This window comes from Coloeus monedula, assembly GCF_965178545.1.
Source record: "Coloeus monedula genome assembly, chromosome: 12".
Lineage (NCBI taxonomy): Eukaryota > Metazoa > Chordata > Aves > Passeriformes > Corvidae > Coloeus > Coloeus monedula.
Window position 1 is genome coordinate 17,443,335 of NC_138792.1, and position 18,738 is coordinate 17,462,072.

General features: G+C 40.7%; 1 protein-coding gene across 2 annotated transcripts in view; it reads right to left on the reverse strand.

Moving 5' to 3' along the window:
* Window positions 1–18,738, reverse strand: part of DACH2 (dachshund family transcription factor 2) — a gene marked incomplete at its 5' end in the record, with an annotated part of 249,617 nt that overhangs the window by 54,808 nt on the left and 176,071 nt on the right. For both annotated transcript variants that reach the window (XM_082289744.1, XM_082289745.1), the window contains 2 exons: window positions 1,927–2,099; window positions 5,355–5,510. In XM_082289744.1, the coding sequence (XP_082145870.1) occupies window positions 1,927–2,099; window positions 5,355–5,510 (329 nt within the window). The remainder of the gene's footprint in view (window positions 1–1,926; window positions 2,100–5,354; window positions 5,511–18,738) is intronic.

Sequence of the window (18,738 nt, forward strand, 5' to 3'; positions counted from 1 at the left end):
TGAGTAACTCACATCAGCAAGGGCCTGCTAAACAACACCCTGAAACCCAAATGCCTGCAAAAACTGCAGTTTAAATTACAAAGTACTAGCATTGTTTACAAATATGTATTTAATCTTCATTTTGACATACTGGTAACATTTAGAATACAATCAAAGCTTCTGCAAGTTTACTTCTACAAATATTCCACTGCAGTTTAAATTAGGGTTTTGTCAAGAGGTCTCTGAACAGGTAAAGAAAAGGTTATGGCTTGAAATTAATGGAACCTCAACTAATATCTAACAATTTAATGACTTCCATTACCTAATGGACAGCTGGACATCACAAAGAGACGTTTTCCCCACCCAGCCAACAACTGTTCAGGTACACTGATGATAAAGAGAAGCTTTTACAGATCTTAATCCTGAGTAGGGATCCTAATGGGAAATGTTACCCCTAAATTTTCTGAACCTCTCCAGAATCCAAGGGGGAAAAAAAAAAAGTAACAAAACCAAAGCATTCAGAACAAAATTTGCCCTAATCTGGAAGTGGACTCTCAGTAAAAAAGAAAAACACCCTGAGGCAATTTTGGAGCTGCTCAGGGCCAGAAAGAAAATCAGAAGGAAAACAAACCTCTCCAAAACCTCAGCAACCTCAGAGGGATGCAATATTTTACTGCAGGGACGTGATGAGAGACATTTGCTGTCCCCATTGAGAGGATGTTGCTAGCAGAACATACAGACATGAACAAGAAAAATGTGCTTGGGTACTGTGAGTTTCTTTCCCTGCTTGATTTAGAAACAAAATCTCCTGCAGCACCAACCTGTGACAAAAGGAAGTACAACACAACCCTCACTAATGTATCCTCACAACTGGCCTGTAATGTTGGAAATAGGAACTAGCTCAATGAAAAAATAATGAATTGCTATAATTAATATGTTTTACAATAAAGATATGAGAGGCTAAGTTCAGCACATCAGTGAGTTGTTAGAATAAAGCAACTCAGGTTCCAGAGTGACAAGGATACATGAGTGTAAATGAGCACAAATATTGAAATGAAGACATTTACTTTCCAGAACAGATAGGTCTGTAGACTCATGTATTTAAACCCAAAGAAAAATGGACTAAACTAATGAACTTTAAAAGCTGACAACATTTTACTCTGTCAACAAGAAACCCACATGTGCATGGACACACACACACACAAGTCAGACTGCTGACACCTTTAATTTTTGCTCAGTAAGTGGACACACTGTTTTAGAGAACCCCATCACACCAATCCTTCACCTGGACTGAGCCCACACACTCCTACTTGGAAAATTTCTTGTTTCAATGCATTTTTGAGTGTGTGGCGGGACAGCAGCTCTCCACAAAGGCAAGAAACTTTCTGAACAACCTGCTTGGTAGAGACTACAACAAGCCTTTCAAAATACAAACATGTTTTAACCAACCAGAAGGAAGTTCACGTTTGGTACCAGAGACTCTACTCACTAAAGTACTTGCGATAATTTTCTGAGGTTCTGGATTTGCACTGCACTGGAGGTCCTGTTATGTTCCACAGCCTCACTACAGTACTTGTGATGATTTTCTCTGCTATTTACCTGCTCTGGATTTGCAGTGCACTAAAATTCCTGTCATGTCGTACAGTATTTTCTCTTAAGTTTGACTTCAAACAACATTTTAGAGGAGTTACTGAGCTTTCACAGATCTTACTCTAGCCTGTAGCGAGTGTTAGTGTCCATTTTTAATTACATGACAGACTTACTGACAGATGAGAGCAGCTGAACCTCTTGGCTGCAGTGGTGGGTGTTGCTCAGTGTCGGGAGCAGCCCAGGTGAGCTGGAGCAGTGTGACCACACAGCCCCATCCTTCTCCTCCCTGAGAGGGTCACTGCAAATGCTCTGTAAGCCAAGAGGAGCAGCTTTGAGCAGGTGGGAGAGGTGCCTTACCTTGATGACGGAGGCCCCAGCCCTGGAGAGGGGGCTGTGCATCTGCGCCGCCGCTGCCATGTTGGCGATGGTGTTGAGATGGTTCATCTGGTTCATGGCCATGGCCACCGAGGCCGGGGGGAGGCTGACGGGGAGCAGGGGGTGCGGCATCATCATGAAGGGCAGGTCTATCCCTGCGGAGAGCACGGCCACGTCACTCGGACACCCTGTAGGGCCCACGTCCCACTGCCACACCCACCACATCCCTGACACACTCTGTAGGACCCACACCCCACTGCCACATCCGCCACATCCACCATATCACTGAGACACCCTGTAGGGCCCACGTCCCACTGCCACACCCACCACATCCCTGACACACTCTGTAGGACCCACACCCCACTGCCACATCCGCCACATCCACCACATCACTGAGACACCCTGTAGGGCCATAACCCCACTGCCACACCCACCACATCACTGACTCACTCTGTAGAGCCCATAACCCCACTGCCACATCCACCACATCACTGAGACACCCTGTAGGGGCCATAACCCCACTGCAACATCCACCACATCACTGAGACACCCTGTAGGGCCCACATCCCACTGCCACACCCACCACATCACTGACTCACTCTGTAGAGCCCATAACCCCACTGCCACACCCACCACATCCACCACATCACTGAGACACCCTGTAGGGGCCATAACCCCACTGCCACACCCACCACATCCCTGACACACTCTGTAGGGCCCACGTCCCACTGCCACATCCACCACTCACACCCAAGAGCAGTACATCCTAACAATTCCAGGGCTCCATAGGGATAACTGTGCAGCCCAGGAAAGGCTGGTTTGTGCTGGGGAGAGGAACACACAGCTGGGGCGTGACACAAAATGAATGTACCAGTTCAGTGATCTCCTTAGTAAGAGAAATAAAGAATAAAACCCCCACAAAACATGCATATAATTTGCGTGTTTTCCAATACATCAGATGATAATTTATTAATAATTTTATCTGATCATACACTCCTACCAACTCCTCTTCCTATTACCACTTCTCAGCAATGTCACACTAAATCCTTATACTCTCTCTCTTGAATCCAGGAGGCTGTGGCTTGGACTACAGACACCACTGAACGACTGTACAGAAGGTCTGTGAACTGCAACATGTAATGAGAGGTTAAAATTGTTGCCAGAGGTTTTAATTTTCAAAATGTCACTTTAAATTGTCTTCTGCTACGGATATAAACCAATATAAGAAGGTATGAAATTTATTTGGACGAACTTGCAGATCTTGACGTTGCCAAAAAGGTGAAGTTACTGCTAGCAAGAATTGGATTCTCATACTTCATTAATATCCATTTCAGCATGTATATTACTTCTTGTATTTAGTAATGACTGCACTGGAAAGCAAGACCAAGACACCAACTGACTCAAAAAATTGTTCCAGGTTACTGTGCATTCAAGAGCTCTTTAGAGGAACCACTTGAAGATAGCTACTTTAGGGCCAAAATTAATTTCTCAGAAAAAAGAATAGGATGACTCATTCTGCCAGACTAAAATGTCTTGCCATTTTTCTAAATGACATTTAGATTAGAAATCCTCATCAAAAAAATTCAGGTGTAAGTATTAAATAACACAAACATAAAGCTAGTCATTACCACTTACCATTGAGATTGTTTATTGTTAAAACGTTTTTAACTTTTGGTTCTATCCTAACTATTTTAAAGGAGAAGGCCAGTCATCATTTTGGTGTATGACAGAACTAACAATAAAAAACACCACTGACTGACATATCTTATGTTATTCCTATAGAATTTGACTCCAGTGATATAAAAACACCACGGTGCCCACCAGGAAAGGCAGAATTGAAATATTCCCAGCTCCCACACTATTTCTGTTTAACATGAGCATATCATGATCAACAACTGTGATGTCTAATGACTCACTCTCTATTTTATATGATGATCCACGCCAATATTAATTATGATAGGCAATAAGCAAGGCCCACATACATCTCCCCTCACTTCAAACCACACTGAAAATCCCCTCCAGTGCCTGCATCCATAAGCCTTTGTTCCCCTGCAGATCTCCCTTAACAGCCCAATAATCTTTCCTCATCCTCTATAGAGTTCCAAAACTCCCAGACACCATCTGGCCACATTGAGTTGTATGTCTACTTAAAGTCCAATTGACATGCAAACTAAATGCAAACTACAAACAGAATTTAACAGCACATCACCAGTTTTAAGACACAATCCGTCAAACATTTCAGAGGACTATGAGGAAAATATATCCTGCACTTGCAAATCATTGGGCATAATGTCTGACATCCAGTAAACCCTTTAACAGCCTATAGACATTCACCTACTACTACAAAATCCACTGGAAAATATCCTTAAGAGCAAAGAACATAGTATGCCTGTCTGTAAGAGAAATCCAGGTATTGACTTATGTAAGAATATAAAATGAAGGGATAAACTACAGAGAATTTGAGTTCTAGGACCTGGTGATTTCTGACTACTGACACTTGACCCAAAATGCTCAGGTCCATACCTTCCCACAAACAAAGCAGACACGTTTTGTAGGAGTCACTTCAATAGCTTTGATTTACTCAAGTCTGGGGCCTGACAGAGGTAGCAATGAACTGACTACTTCTCAAATTGTGTAAGGAGCCAGAAATGTCACTCATCCACTACAACACCAAAAATCAGCTTTCAGAACTTTCAGGATGAAGAGCTTAAACAAGCAACAAGAGCTCATAAATAATGAGCTTTTCATTCTTCATCCATCGTCAACCACTGGAATAACTTTATTCCTCACTAATTTTTAAAATGCTAATCCCAAACGTCTCTCTTGGAAAAGTTTTTACTTCCCTTCCTTCCCTCTTTGGGCACAAAGAAGGGGAACTGATGGCTTCCCACCTGCTCCCATCCTAAGGGAAAGAAAAGAGATGGCTTTAAAGGGAGCTGTAAGTTCCAAATCCAACCTGTGTCATTTTATTCCAGTTGTTTTGGATAGCTGGGTTCAGTGGATGACCTTTTTTAACTGGACATTTTGCATTTATTCCTTGCTCTCCTATTTTATTTGGTGGGTCAGCATTTTCATCTGGAAGAGAATTTTCTCACATAGCTAAAATTTTAAGCAAGTTTATGATTATTTTCCCTTTCATTCCAGGCCATGGAAATGTCAAGCAAAGATTGGCAGTCCCAAACCCAGTAGTGAGTGACTATACCAAGAGGGAATAGTCACTTGGACTTGGACTGATCCCAGAGGGTGGCTTGGACATGAGGCTCAAGTGCAGCCAGCAGTGGAAGGACTGACCCTCCTGTCACTCACGTGTCTCCCATCATTTCCCCCCCTCCCCGAGGCTGGGAAGGAAGGCAAGCCCAGCCCCAGGGGGGCTCCAGGCAGTTTTTTCCCAGCAGGATCCCAGTACATACTGTTGGTGAGCAGGTGGTTCTGCTGGAGAGGGCTGAGCGGGTGTGCACTCCCAAGGCTCGACTGCCCTGACAGTGTGGGGTGGCCAATGCTGTGCTGGGATCCCGTCGTAATGGGAGACTGGAGCTTGTCTTTATCCCAGGAGGATTCACTCCCACCTGCAAAACAGGGCACAACAAACCATGAGTGGCATGTACGTTTATTTGGAGACATTTTGCTTGGTTAGCAATGAGCCAACACTCCTTACCACAGCTGAGCACCTGGCACAGGCACAGCACCTGGAACCTACACCTGAATTTTCCAAAAGCTAAATTAATAAATAAGCACCAGGGAAAAAAATATTTTTAGATGCTTTCAGCATCACCAGCTTTCAAAACACTGGTTTCTGGAAACAGGAAAAGCTTAATGTTTGAGGATGAAATCATCAGTCATGATTAAGTAAATTATCAGAACAGGAACATCTGAGAGGCTGAGTCACAATCTCCTGCTATCATACGACATGAGGCCACCAGTCCCTGCCAGAGACCCATCTGAGTCCACCCTCATGCTCATCAGGTCTCTGCACTACCAATCCTGGAGGCACTCGGCCATTCCCTCCCTCCAGTGGCACCACATTCCAGCTGAAATTCACCCCTGAAGAGCTTACAACAGTTTATCCTCGAGCTTTGTTATCTTTGAGCTTCAGTAGCTCCCCCTCCACTGCTGGGCTTGACCCTGGGGATGCCCCATGTGAAATCCTTCACTTGGCTGGGTTAAATGAGCCGGCCACAGGCTGTGCTTGGAAATCATCAATATTCAGGAATTACAACTTAGGAGTCCAGATATCTATTATGCACAGTAATTACTGTCTACAGCAAACACAAAGTCTAGAAAACTGAGCACTTGATGTCTCGAATCTCTGTCTGGTCTGCTGAAGACACAGTGCTCTGCAGCAATTTTAGACTGTAGTTTTTTCAGTATTACACACTTGAATAATAAATGCCTTTTAAACAGCAGGTTAAGTAGAGCATGTTAGTGAATTCCAAAATACATCTGGTCCACAAAACAGAACACCTAAAAAAAGTTAGATTGAACATTTCTAGAGTTAAAAGGTATTTTAAGATCACCCCCCTCTCAGGTACACCCCACACTGTCACTTAGATTATAGATTGTTACAAAAACATGTAACTGCAGTATTGATTTTGTTTTGAATTTATGAACAAGAATCTCAATTAGAGTAAGTAAATAGATTACTGGAGTGCAGCAGATAGAGGCAGAAAGCAAAAAACCATTTTAATTGAATATGAAAGTAACAGAGATTCCATTCTTTATGACAACACTTGGCTAATAAACATGATTAATACTGCTAAATGCAAAAGTTTGAAAGATCAGTGATTGAGAAAAAAGGAAAACACTCCATCATTTTAGCACTATGTCCAAGTATGAATTACCTTCCTATAAAAGAGTTGTAATTTGTAAAATGATGAGTAATACACTGACAAAGAAAGATACACTAAATTATGCCATGTGATATAATATAGCATGGTGTAGTGCAGTAATTAGAACTACTACAGTTGAGGCTGTGTCAGCATCTTTGTTATTTAATATACTGTATATCAGCTCTTTCAAATAACATTTGACTGCTATATAGTGTAGAAGTCGTTCACTTTGACTATCGTGAATCTGGGGTGGTATTATTTGGTGTGTTTCACAAGTTAAATGTGTAATTTACGAAGGACTTTCTGAGGAAATGTCAAGCATTTGATTTTATCTAGTGAGTTTTAATCTTCTCCATATGATTTGTCAACAAATTTGACACACTCTATTCTTCCTCAAAAAATGCACATACTTTTCCATTAATTTTTTGCTCAGGAACAGATTTTGTAGCTTAACTTCTCAGATCAGGGCACTGGCCACAAAAATCAGGCCCAAGACAGTCTGATGGAGATTTCTGAATGAAGAGAAAAAACTGAGCCTGCATCTGAGAAAGTTTCCCTCTCCCCGTGTTCCTCTGCCCCTGGTAGTTCCAGCCCTGAACACAGACGGTCTAAACTCAGCTCATTTAGTTAATTCTGGAAGTTTCTCTTGAATTTCAGAGCCTCGTGGCCCTGAGGCTGCAGTACCAGAGCCCCACCAGTTCTCTGAGCCCAGCTCTACAACCACTGCACATTCCCGAGGAAAATTCCATTATTCCCAATTTACAGATGGAGAACCGCCCTGTGAAGAAAAACAACTTGCTTAAGGAAACCCAGGAAATCTGCAATGGAAGGGGAAACCAAATTTAAATTATGTCACACAGTCCAAATCACTGGACCAGTTCTCCTTACAGATGGGGACAATAATAACTTTTTCCCTCTGCAAATTCCACTTGTAAATCTGCTCCAGTATTCAGTGCCAGCAACACAAGAATAAATTGCAATACACTTATCTCTACAGACCATTCCTGTATTCTTATGTTCCCTATCACTTCTCCTTAGAGAAAGAAAAAAATACAGCCAAGTGTACGATGTATAATAAAAGTGGGTGTTAAATGAAATACATCCTTAGCCTGCAGTACCCCACAGATAACAGCTCCATCTCTCCATCTGGACTGCATTTACTATGGAGTAGGAAGTCTCTTAAAAATAAAATAATAATTAGAACAGTTTTACCTAGAACTGCTCAGGTGTGGAGTGTTTTATAAGGGCAGTGTTTTATAAGTGGAGTGTTTTATAAGGATCAGCTGCAACTGGGAAACCTGAGGGGCAGAATTAGGAAGTTCCTCCCCAGTGAGGAAACTGAACTGGAAACGAGTCAGGGCTCATGGTCCTGTTCCTGTGCCCTACACCACAGAGAGCTTTGATTCATCCTACCCACAGTCCATTTGCACAGCTAAAAAATAACCATTTTAAAAGAAAATTTGCATTCTTCCCTGCAGCACCTATGCCCATAGGGTAAGAAAAAGATTACATATAAATGTTCAGCAAGCCAGAACCAAATTCACCGTGTAAAGCAAGTATGTGACATGCAAACCTGTGGTGACATACTCAGTCCTTTAAATGCCACGCAATGTTAAAAAAAAGGTATTTATTTTTGAGCACACGATTTTCTTATTTGGTGACACAGCTGTCAGCATGTTTGATCAGCAAATACATAGCTGGCATGCAACATATCAATGTGTATTTTCAAATTCTTTGTTGCCATAACAATTAGAAGTGAATACATCCAGAAAAACTGAATCCTTCTTAATGCTTCAAATTCGTGTTTAACCACAATTTTTCAGATTTCTGTTCATTGCCATTTTTTGTCCAAATGGGTGCCATCCATAAAGCAAAGATGTCACATTTTGATTTTTTTTTTTTTTTTTTAATTTTCAATCCTGTCTTTTGTACGATGAGCTTATAGTATATACAGAGATGTTATTTCAAGTGATTTCTTTTAGGGATATAAAACATAAGGGGAAAAGTATATAGAAAAAAGCAAACACACTACTAAGAAAAATGAGATAAAAGAGCAATGGGACCTACCTCTTTTATATGAAGAGAAATACAACTTTTTATTTATTTTACATGAGAAAGAATATTTCATTTTAAGACAGTAGTAACTTGATACATGAGTGTCACAGGAATATTATTAGAGCACCCAGAAGTCTGTTATTTGTCAAAATGCCAATACATCATTTATACACTTTACCAAAAGCTTTACGTTTGACACTCTTACCCACTACCCACATGACCTTGCCTCCAACAGATAAAACTGAAGGACAGAAAGGTAATTTTTCCTTATCTTGTTTGCATTCTGGTCAATCTTGTCCCAGAACAGATTGTACTCAGCATTGGAGAAGGGAAAGAGAGACGAGGACCTGCCCCCCCAGAGCTCCTGATGCTTCGCAGGTGCACGCACAGAGCTCGTGGGTACCTGACCACAGCCAGGATAAAGGGGAAGAGAAGTCTGGGCTGCTTCACCCACCCAGTTCAGAGCACACAGCAGAGGTGTGGTGCAAGCTCTGCTCTCAGATGTGCAGCTAAAAGCACAGTATGGGTTAAAGAAAAGCATGAGTGCCTGCACTGTCCAGGGAAATGCAGTGCAGGGCACAGATAAAGATGGACTCCATGTGGGTGTGGGCAGTTATTTATTATATCATAAATTAAACCTGGTGCTTACCAGTCTGAACAGGTTATTTGAGCTAAGTTATTTACCAGTGCATGAATCTCACTAATGTTAATCTAAGCAGAATTCAGGTGAATCTAGGAGTTAAATCACAGGTACCACGAATAAACAGGGAAATTCAGCCCAAGCAATACATACACCTGCTGTCAGTGACAGACCCCCACAACCCCACTGGAAGGTGATTTACCATCACATACAGGTCTGTAAGTCAAGTGACGCTGCTTAAGTTTCATTTATTGGAAGGAAATGCGAGTGATAAGCTCAGCTTCATTTTTTCTGAAAATGCTGCTACTCGTCCATCATTAACTTTAGGTAAGGTACCTCTTAAAGCCAAAAGTTTTCTAGCAATAAGCCTCTCTGTGCATTTCTGTTCTTCAGAACAAAACCCCAAAATCTGCTGGGTTTTTTTCTTTTTTTTTGGTGAAGACATACCTGTAGTGATTAAATTAGTGTCTTGGTTTTAGGTATTGAAAGATCTCCAGAAAGCAATCAGAGTTCAATTCGGTGACAGTTTCTTTTCATTTGGTTTCAAATTCATTTTATCAGCCTTAAATCTGTCTGGTTGAGCTAAATGAAATCCTCTCTGTCAGAGCTACCTTCGAATTCCACAACCACACTGTTTCAATCTATGTCTGTCATTTTACTTTTTGTTGTGATACATTCCCGAAAAATTGAACTCCAATTGTAAAAAGCAATACCATCTTCAGTGGCCAATTTTATTCTCCAATTATTTTTAAACACATTTTTCATCCTGTTGGGCATATTAAGCGTAACAACAGCTGCAAAGAAAAAAGTATTTAGTGCATTGCTATTTCAGCACTGGTAATTCCAAGTATTCTCACCTCTAACTTCTTTCCTAAATGTCCAGCACAGCCTTTAAAAATGTTTGGATTATACAGAACCCCATTACTATCAAAACAACACAGGCCTTTCTTCCAGCACTCCTAATCCCTGTGTTTTCTGGTGTTCCAGACTATTTTACCAATATCCCAATCTCACCCTGATATTGGGAAAAATGGTCACTTTTCTGGTCTACACAGAATATCCTCTGCACAAACATTTCCGCCTACAACTTTCAGTCAACATTTTCGTGGTATCAACCTTTGAGTGTCCCAGGAAGATAAGATTAGGTCAGAAACAATTTTTGTCATATTTGATAAACTGAGAATCTCACTGCAGGAAGGTCAGGAAGAGACCACCCAGGTCTCATACCTGGTCACCTGTCAGTTTCCTGTCAGAAAACCATAAAACTGCTCTGGGTCAGGATTATGACCCATTTAACCCCAAATTCTGTCCCTTGTACTGGCAGTAGATAATGTTATTTACAGAGGCCACGCAAGTGTGGACACTTTCTGTGGTCCCTTATTACTCCCAAATGAAATTTTCGACCTTAAAAATGGGAAGAAGATTTTTAATCAGCCCCCAAAATCATTACACCCATCTGAAAATCTAAATGGCAGATCTGCAATGCATCTAAAGCCTTAATCCATGGATTTGTCTGCCTGTGGCTATTTGGCTGTATCAACTTTTGGATTGTGCCCTACAAGAGAGCCATGAAAGTGTGTAGGGTAGGATATTAAAACTCAAGAAATCCAGTGATGGCTTTACTGGGCTACTTCCAAAAACTTATCAAGTGGTTCAGCAGATGTAATTACTGCTTAGCCCTGCCAAGGCTTTGAAATGTGCCCATTAATTCAGCAATTCCCAATCTGTCCATCAGTCAGTCATACTTAAAAAATATGTCTGTCAGGACTTAGGTGAAGTAATCTGTTGATAATTACACAATAAGAAGGCATCTGAAATCTGAATATCATTTCTAAACTTCTTGGAAAGTCTTGATGACAGGAAAATCAAAGTTTATTTCACAGCAAACAGGACACTGAAGGTAACTGGGAATATGTCAGAATATTTGATGCCAATTTAATTAAGAACAATTAATTCCAGGAAGATACTTCTTGAGAAGATAAAAGCAGAGCTGCAATATTTATCTAGGAACCTAACCATCCCTCCCAAACCATCGAATGCCTCCTTTAAAGTGAACAAAAAAACAAGAAGGTGGTAAATGAAATGTGTTCAGAGGTTTCAACATGCTGATGGATGATTCTGGTGCTGAAGCACAACCCCAGACGAGCCTCCTCAGTGCCAGTTACCTTGGCAGCTGTGGCTGTCCTTGCATGGGCCTTTCCAGCCAAAACGAAATCTCACCATTACAGCCAGGTGCTCGGTGTCCAAGGCTCTGAACAGCAGGAAACCTGTTCTCTCTCTCACACCACACAGAGCCATTCATCCCTGCAAACTGTAGCCACAAAAATGCTCCTACAATACAACCAAGAATTTCCTACTGTTTTCTGTGACCAGTGTAGGTGAACAACTGGCTGGTGCAATTAAACTTCAGTATCACCTTCAGTACCGGCAGCTGTACTCTGGAACACCAAATACACCTCAGTGATTCAACTTCCACAACCACAGCACCCTGTGAAAGTTACATTTAACAAGACAAAACATCAGATTGGCAGAAATTTAGACATGAACTCTTAAAAAAATTGTCACTAAAACGCACCGGTACTCACAAGCACCTCTCAGAGCTAGATACCTGTACCTGCACTGTATGAAAAACCACCTTGTGTTATTTGAAGGTGTGTTTTGGGAGGATTAACTTGGCATTTGTTGTCTTCCCCTGACATCTCCCAGTTCTTGTGGTGGATTACATACTAAGTTATGAAACTCTATTCAGTTTCTTCTATAGAACGTGAAGTACATTTTTAGTAACAACTGCGTGACTTTACTGCTGTTTATTTTTCTATACAAAGATAAGAATGATGTACTAGAACATGGTATCTCTTCTAGTTTAGGACCATCAACAAAAAACCTGTATTCTACTGCAGGACCACAGCCTGCCTTCAGAAACACATTCATTTCACAGAGAGAAAGAAGGTCAAAATTCTGGTCTGTCATGTTTTTATTACTGTTGATGATGCACAAGCCAGAAATAAAACAGCTTAACTTTCAGATCTTGAATACAGTTTGCAGGGCTGCCTGCCAGAAAGGATAAAACATACATCCTTCTGAACTCCACCACTGCAGCCAGCAAGCGGGGAACCAGGATTTGTATTTCAGTGATGATCATCACCCATACCCTCACTCACCACAATTTACAATTTTCTGCCTTGTTTCAAATTACTTAATATTTTCCCATATTTAAGAACATACTGAAAGAACCACTGAGATACATCTACTGTGTATTTTTACCATGACTGTAACTAGGCAGATAGTTTAGTTTGACCCTGAGAGGCTTTGAGAATATCTTGACACCCAGGGCAGACAGGTAACTGTACAAACCCAGGTTACTTGAGCTTCAACAATTCATCACTTACTATTTCTTTGAAATAATTATTAAGAACAGTTCAAGTTACAGATGGCAATCTGCGGAGCTAATCTGCAGTGACATAAATGGATCATGTATTTATAATCTTTTCAAAATCTCCTAATACTAAAAAATTCCATATAATACAAAGTATAGAATAAAGTCTGCGGCCTTAACACACACCTGGACAGTCTTCCAAACCTCCAGCATCTGCACCAAACTCACTGGAGATTTTACCAGAGAATGAGAGGCTGCCAAGGGATGCCCAACACATTTTTATGTAGAAGAAGGGCTCTAGTGAGATTCAGTGCCACAGTCCCAGTTTCTACAAAGGATCAGTGAGTGCAGCCTCTTGCACAGTTCCACCAAGCTGTGGCAGGATGGGACCTCTGGCCAGGTACACATCCATTCTGAAGGTGCTCTGTTTCTTACATCTGACAGTCAATCCCTTGCACTAAACACTTCTGATCTCCAAACAACTGAGAGTGCTGCCAGAACCAAGAGAGCCCGTGAGAAACCTAATCCACACAAAAGGTCAGCAGGGACATCTACTGTGTTCCACTTAATGCCAGCCTAAAAATAACACACAAAGCCCCCCTGGAACTACTTTAGCAGCCAACTTTGTACTTCCTTCCCCAACCACTTTCATTTGTGCTCACAGTAATATCTGAATAGGTTCCTACCACAGCACTTGGACATCCCACACATCCAATCCATCTTTGTTTTTCAAGACATTTTTCTCCTTCAGCAAGCCTGGCCACTGGGTATTCCCATCTCCTCCAGGAATACCAGTGGGAGTTTTGCATTAGATTCTCTAAGGAGAAGATCAAACCCCTAGAAATGATCAACAATGTCAAATAAACCATTCAAGAAAATAAATCCGAAACTTGTTATTGTGTAAAGGATACTCTTGTCTTCAAACTAGCATTTCTTTCTGAGCTATACAAAACAATAAATAACAACTACTATCAGAACAAACATTATTAAAATGTTGCTATCAATACCTGATAAAGTGAAAATACTTCTTAAGAAGAGAAAGTGAGAGGTTTCTGCAACAAAACAGAATAGCACAGTGCCAAGCTAAACTTAACTAAGCTTGAGGTTTTGGACAGGATTCATTTCTGCTTGTGGTATAAGTATGCACCACCTTGATTATCATTTAAAAAAATATTGACAGCTTGCCTTCTCATACCAATGCCTGGTAACAAATTCCAAATGTTTTGTCACATTTCTTGTGAGCAATGCCATCTGCCAGAGGTGGCATTTCATGGCTGTTTACCCTGACTCCCTCCAAGAATTCATCTGCCACTATCTAATGCTGCCTGAATAAAGGGGATTAAGACTCTGATGCAACAGAGACTATTGATAATTTGGTATAATTGGGAAGAAATGAAGATAAATGAGGTTGAGGATGGAGAGGCAATTAGTTGAGCTGCCTGTACAGCTGTGTTCTCGGCCTGGCTCCCCTGGCCTTTTCTTTGGTGAGGTATGTGCAAATTAAACGTAATGACAAATACACTCTTCCCAAAGCTCTTTAGTTTGCGAAGCTTAAAGATCTGTTTTTCACTTCTGAGATTCTGGGCAGTTTTCTGTTTAAGAAGAAAAAGGACAGAGGATCCCACTCTCTGCTGAGGTTTTTAAAGAGATGCATTTTGTCCCAGCACACCTATGACAAAGTACCTGTGGTTCCAGCTCAGCATTCCCAGAGCTCCAAAGCCCAGGGCTTTGTCCAAAAAGTGAAGGATTCTGCTCCCTCAGTGCCACAGACAGCCCTGGTCATTCCACAGCTCCAAATGTCTTCATTACCTCTGTTCTGCAAATATCCTCTACCCACATAATTGGTCATGCAACAACCCCAAACCATGATCCCCCCTAAAGCCAAGCCCCACAGTTTGCAGCTGAACCTCCACTTTATAAATTATGCCAGTTTTTAAAAATACTGGTCCAAAAAACCTTTGAAACTTCTAAAATACACATTTTCCTCTACAAAACATCTTGGAAGTGGTAAGATTTTTTAGTCATAATACAAAGACAGCTACTCAGATAAAAGCCTTAGTTCTAAGCTACATTATTCAGGTGAGGCCAAGTAATCAAGCTTGAATATCTTGGAAGATACTTAAATCTCAAGTGAACATGGTCAGACTACAAACCTCCAAATTAGAGGGCACAAATCTGCAGTCTGATTTGCAGTTCTCATTTCAAATATACTGAGATACGTTCATACATAAACATGCAGAAATGCACCCATATGGGGTTTAACATAAATGTAAAGGAACATACATTTGCCACAAGAAATGCCACTACATGTTTCACATAAAACTCTAACAGTTTTTCATAAATGTCAAATAATGCAAGATCCCTTTTAGAAAGAAATCCAGTATTTGCAGAGGCAGCTTTGGCTTACAGACATGTTTGCCCAACTACCCAGCACATGTTAATTTTCTGATTTCATGTACAGGTGATTCTATCCTAGTTAGGTCTTAAGATGAAAGGCCTCATGAAACTGCACTTTTTTCTGCATCCATGCTGTCTCCAGTTATTTTAAAGAAGTATTTTATGGATTACTTGAAAAATGCTCCTTAGATAAAGACAGAAGCCCAGTATCAGTGCACAGAAGAGATTTTAGAAGCCAAATGTTACGTATCTTAAAAGATTAACAATTCAATAGATTTATTTTGTAATGAATTGTCAATATAGCTGCTTTTTATTATACAATACAAAAAGTACAGTGTTTCTTGTAAATTCTCAAAGCTAAAATCACTTGAAATTATCTCTTTTCAGCCTCACAGAACTCCTGCAAAATCCAGTGATTTTCTGCAGAAGAAAAACCTTGCTCAACCTCAACACTGTGCTCTTCCCCGCTACCTGGAGGTCAACCAACATTTCAATTTAACTCTACCTAATGTACTTTTTCATTTTGGAATAGGTTTCTACAAATGCCAAAAAAAATAGCTCACTTTTTATGAGACAAACGTGCCAGGATGAAAAAAAAAAAATTATACTTACATTTATTTAAATCGACCTTGTTTTGCCTTAGTGAGGCTGTAAATTTGGCTGAGGTTAAACTGTTCCTTTCTACAAAACCAGGTTTTAGCACGCAGCTCAGAACAGTGATTTTTTTGTTAGTCTGCAATATTCCAAGCGCATACATTACACATGTAAAGAGCCCGGTCTTTCCCAAAACCCTCCTCTCCTCAGCTTTTGGGAACTCCAGGAAGCCTGGCCTGATCCCTCCCACCTCATTCCTCATCACAGGTACAGCAAGAGCTGCCCTGGAGGAACAACCTCAGGATGGAGACCCACACTCAGCCAGGAAGAGAGGAGGATGGGGGTGCAGAAGGGAAGGGAAAGGAAAGGGAATGAGGTGGGGAGAGGGAAAAGCGGGCGATGACCCACTCGAGCCCAGGCAAAAGGAGAAAAGGTGTCCAAAGTGCTTCCCAAATTCCATGGATTCCTACACAGAAAGAGTGGTGAGGTAAAGAGAACTCCCACAATGTAAAAGGTAGGAAAAGGCAGTGAGAAGGAGAAGAGAAGGAGAAGGGAGAAGGGAGAAGGAGAAGGAGAAGGAGAAGGAGAAGGAGAAGGAGAAGGAGAAGGAGAAGGAGAAGGAGAAGGAGAAGGAGAAGGAAGGAAAAAGGAAAAAGGAAAAAGGAAAAAGGAAAAAGGAAAAAGGAAAAAGGAGAAAGGAAAAAGGAAAAAGGAAAAAGGAAAAAAGAAAAAAGGAAAAAGAAAAAAGAAAACAGGAAAAAAGGAAAAAGGAAAAAAAGGAAAAAGGAAAAAAAGGAAAAAAGGAAAAAGGAAACTGAAATAAACACATGAAAAAATTGACAGTGGCATGAACAGGACAAAAAGCTGACAATAAAATACTCTGTTTTCCAGGTTCATTTTGCTTGGTTTCCCCACTTCCACATGAAGACACTGCCGTAACTCCCTCTTCTTCCCTTTCCACATGGCCCTTCCTCAGAGGTGAGTGCTCCTTCTCTCTCCATCCAAATCCTGTCCTCAAATCATCCAAAGTGACAGACTCACAATGACTGAAAGGGATTAGGGGAAGCTCTTCCTAAGAAAATACCCTGTATTTTTATAGAGTCCCTTCTCACCGCTGTTCAAATGCCTCTGTGGTTAACAATGGGGCTAAACATGAGTTCAGCTTTGCCTCTCTCAGTTCTGAAAATAAGAATCACCCAAGCTGAGGCATCAAATCAGACAACACCAGTTTGGACTCAATGATCTTGGAGGTCTTGTTCCAACACTGAGGATTTTGTGGTTCTACAAGAGAAAGTATACAGCACACAACAGCCTTTTGACTGCTGGAGTTTCTTCTTCATTTCTTTGTACCCTAAACTGCTCATTTTCCCATTTTATAATGTTACCTGCACCAGTATTAAATAATATTTATAAGCTAAACCAAGAATTTTATTACAAAGGTAACTGTAATTTCTCAAATGCAAAGCCAGAAGTGAAAAAAGAAGTAACTGAAGAAGTATTTCTGCAATTTGCAGATGATTAAATTTTGAAGGTGAGATGTTGTATAACTGCACCAACCATTTATTAAGTTGACTTGAAGAGCTGTAATTTGTGGTGTTTGCCCAGCAGAGCCAGCACACAGCCGTAACTGATGATCAGGGATAATGGCCACGGATTTCAGCACATTTCCAGGGCTCCCTGCTATATGCTGAGAACAACAATATCAAAAGGTTCCTCTCTCCAGCACTGCTGGTGTCAAGGTTAATGAGCTAAAACTTGTTAAATTGATATTACCAAACTAATGACTTTTTTATAGGGTACTGCATGGATTTTGACACACAGGCTAATGTGGAATATTGCTGGTCTTAATTGAATTAGAAGTTATTGCATGTATACAATTAAGATAACTAAAACTGGGGGAGCTGTGACCACACTATCATCACATACCTCATGTGCTTCAAATAATACAGAAATATAGAATCCCAGATTGGTTTGTGATGGAAGGGACCCTAAAGCCCATCCAGTGCCACCTTGGGACTACTTCCACTATCCCAGGGACACCTTCCACTATCCCAGGGTGCTCCAAGCCCCGTCCAACCCAGCCTTGGAAACTTCCAGGGATGGGGAGTTCTCAACCTCTCTGGGCAACTTCAGACTTTTAAATATGAAATTATTTAAATAATACAAACATTATTGTAAAATATTTTTACATCAACCACACCAAGTGTTAAGGAAAAGGAAAAACAAATGTCTGGAGTCTCCATCCAAAAGAGATGAACAAACAACAGGAAAAAAATTTAATGAATCATATTAAAAAGCAAGGAGCTTACGAAAAATGAATTGCATTTGTGGATGATTAAATTTTGAAAGTGAGATGTTGCATAACTGCACCAACCATTTATTTCAGTGCCATAACTGCATCTAATAAATAAAATACTTATTTTTAATGCAAACTGAAGATACACTGCTATCCTGATGACTTGGATTTTCCATTTACATAGTACAGGGGCAAGGTTTGGGCTGTAATTATTCGAGGCAGAAAGAAGAGCTGTTAGTTAGTTGGAGAGAAAATCAGTATCAGCTGTGAGCAATAGGACAATGCAAATATTTCTTCTACAGACAGAATCACTGAGTTTAAATTCAGAGAGGCTCATTAGAGATTATCCTCCCAAATATAAGATACCTGCAAGTTTCATGCAAATTCCCTTTCGTTTCAGTAGTACTTTTGTATTAAAGTTCAATTTATCACTGACACAGAAATGCCATTTAACACACAGGATATACCCAGATATGCTTGGTGTTTAAAAAGTGAAATTAAGGATCTTATTCATGCTACTCTGGCTTCTTCTAAATTACTTTTCTTCCTGGATCTAAGACTTTACAGAGAAAGGGAATAAAGTTGGACTCAGCTTTCAAAAAACTATCTA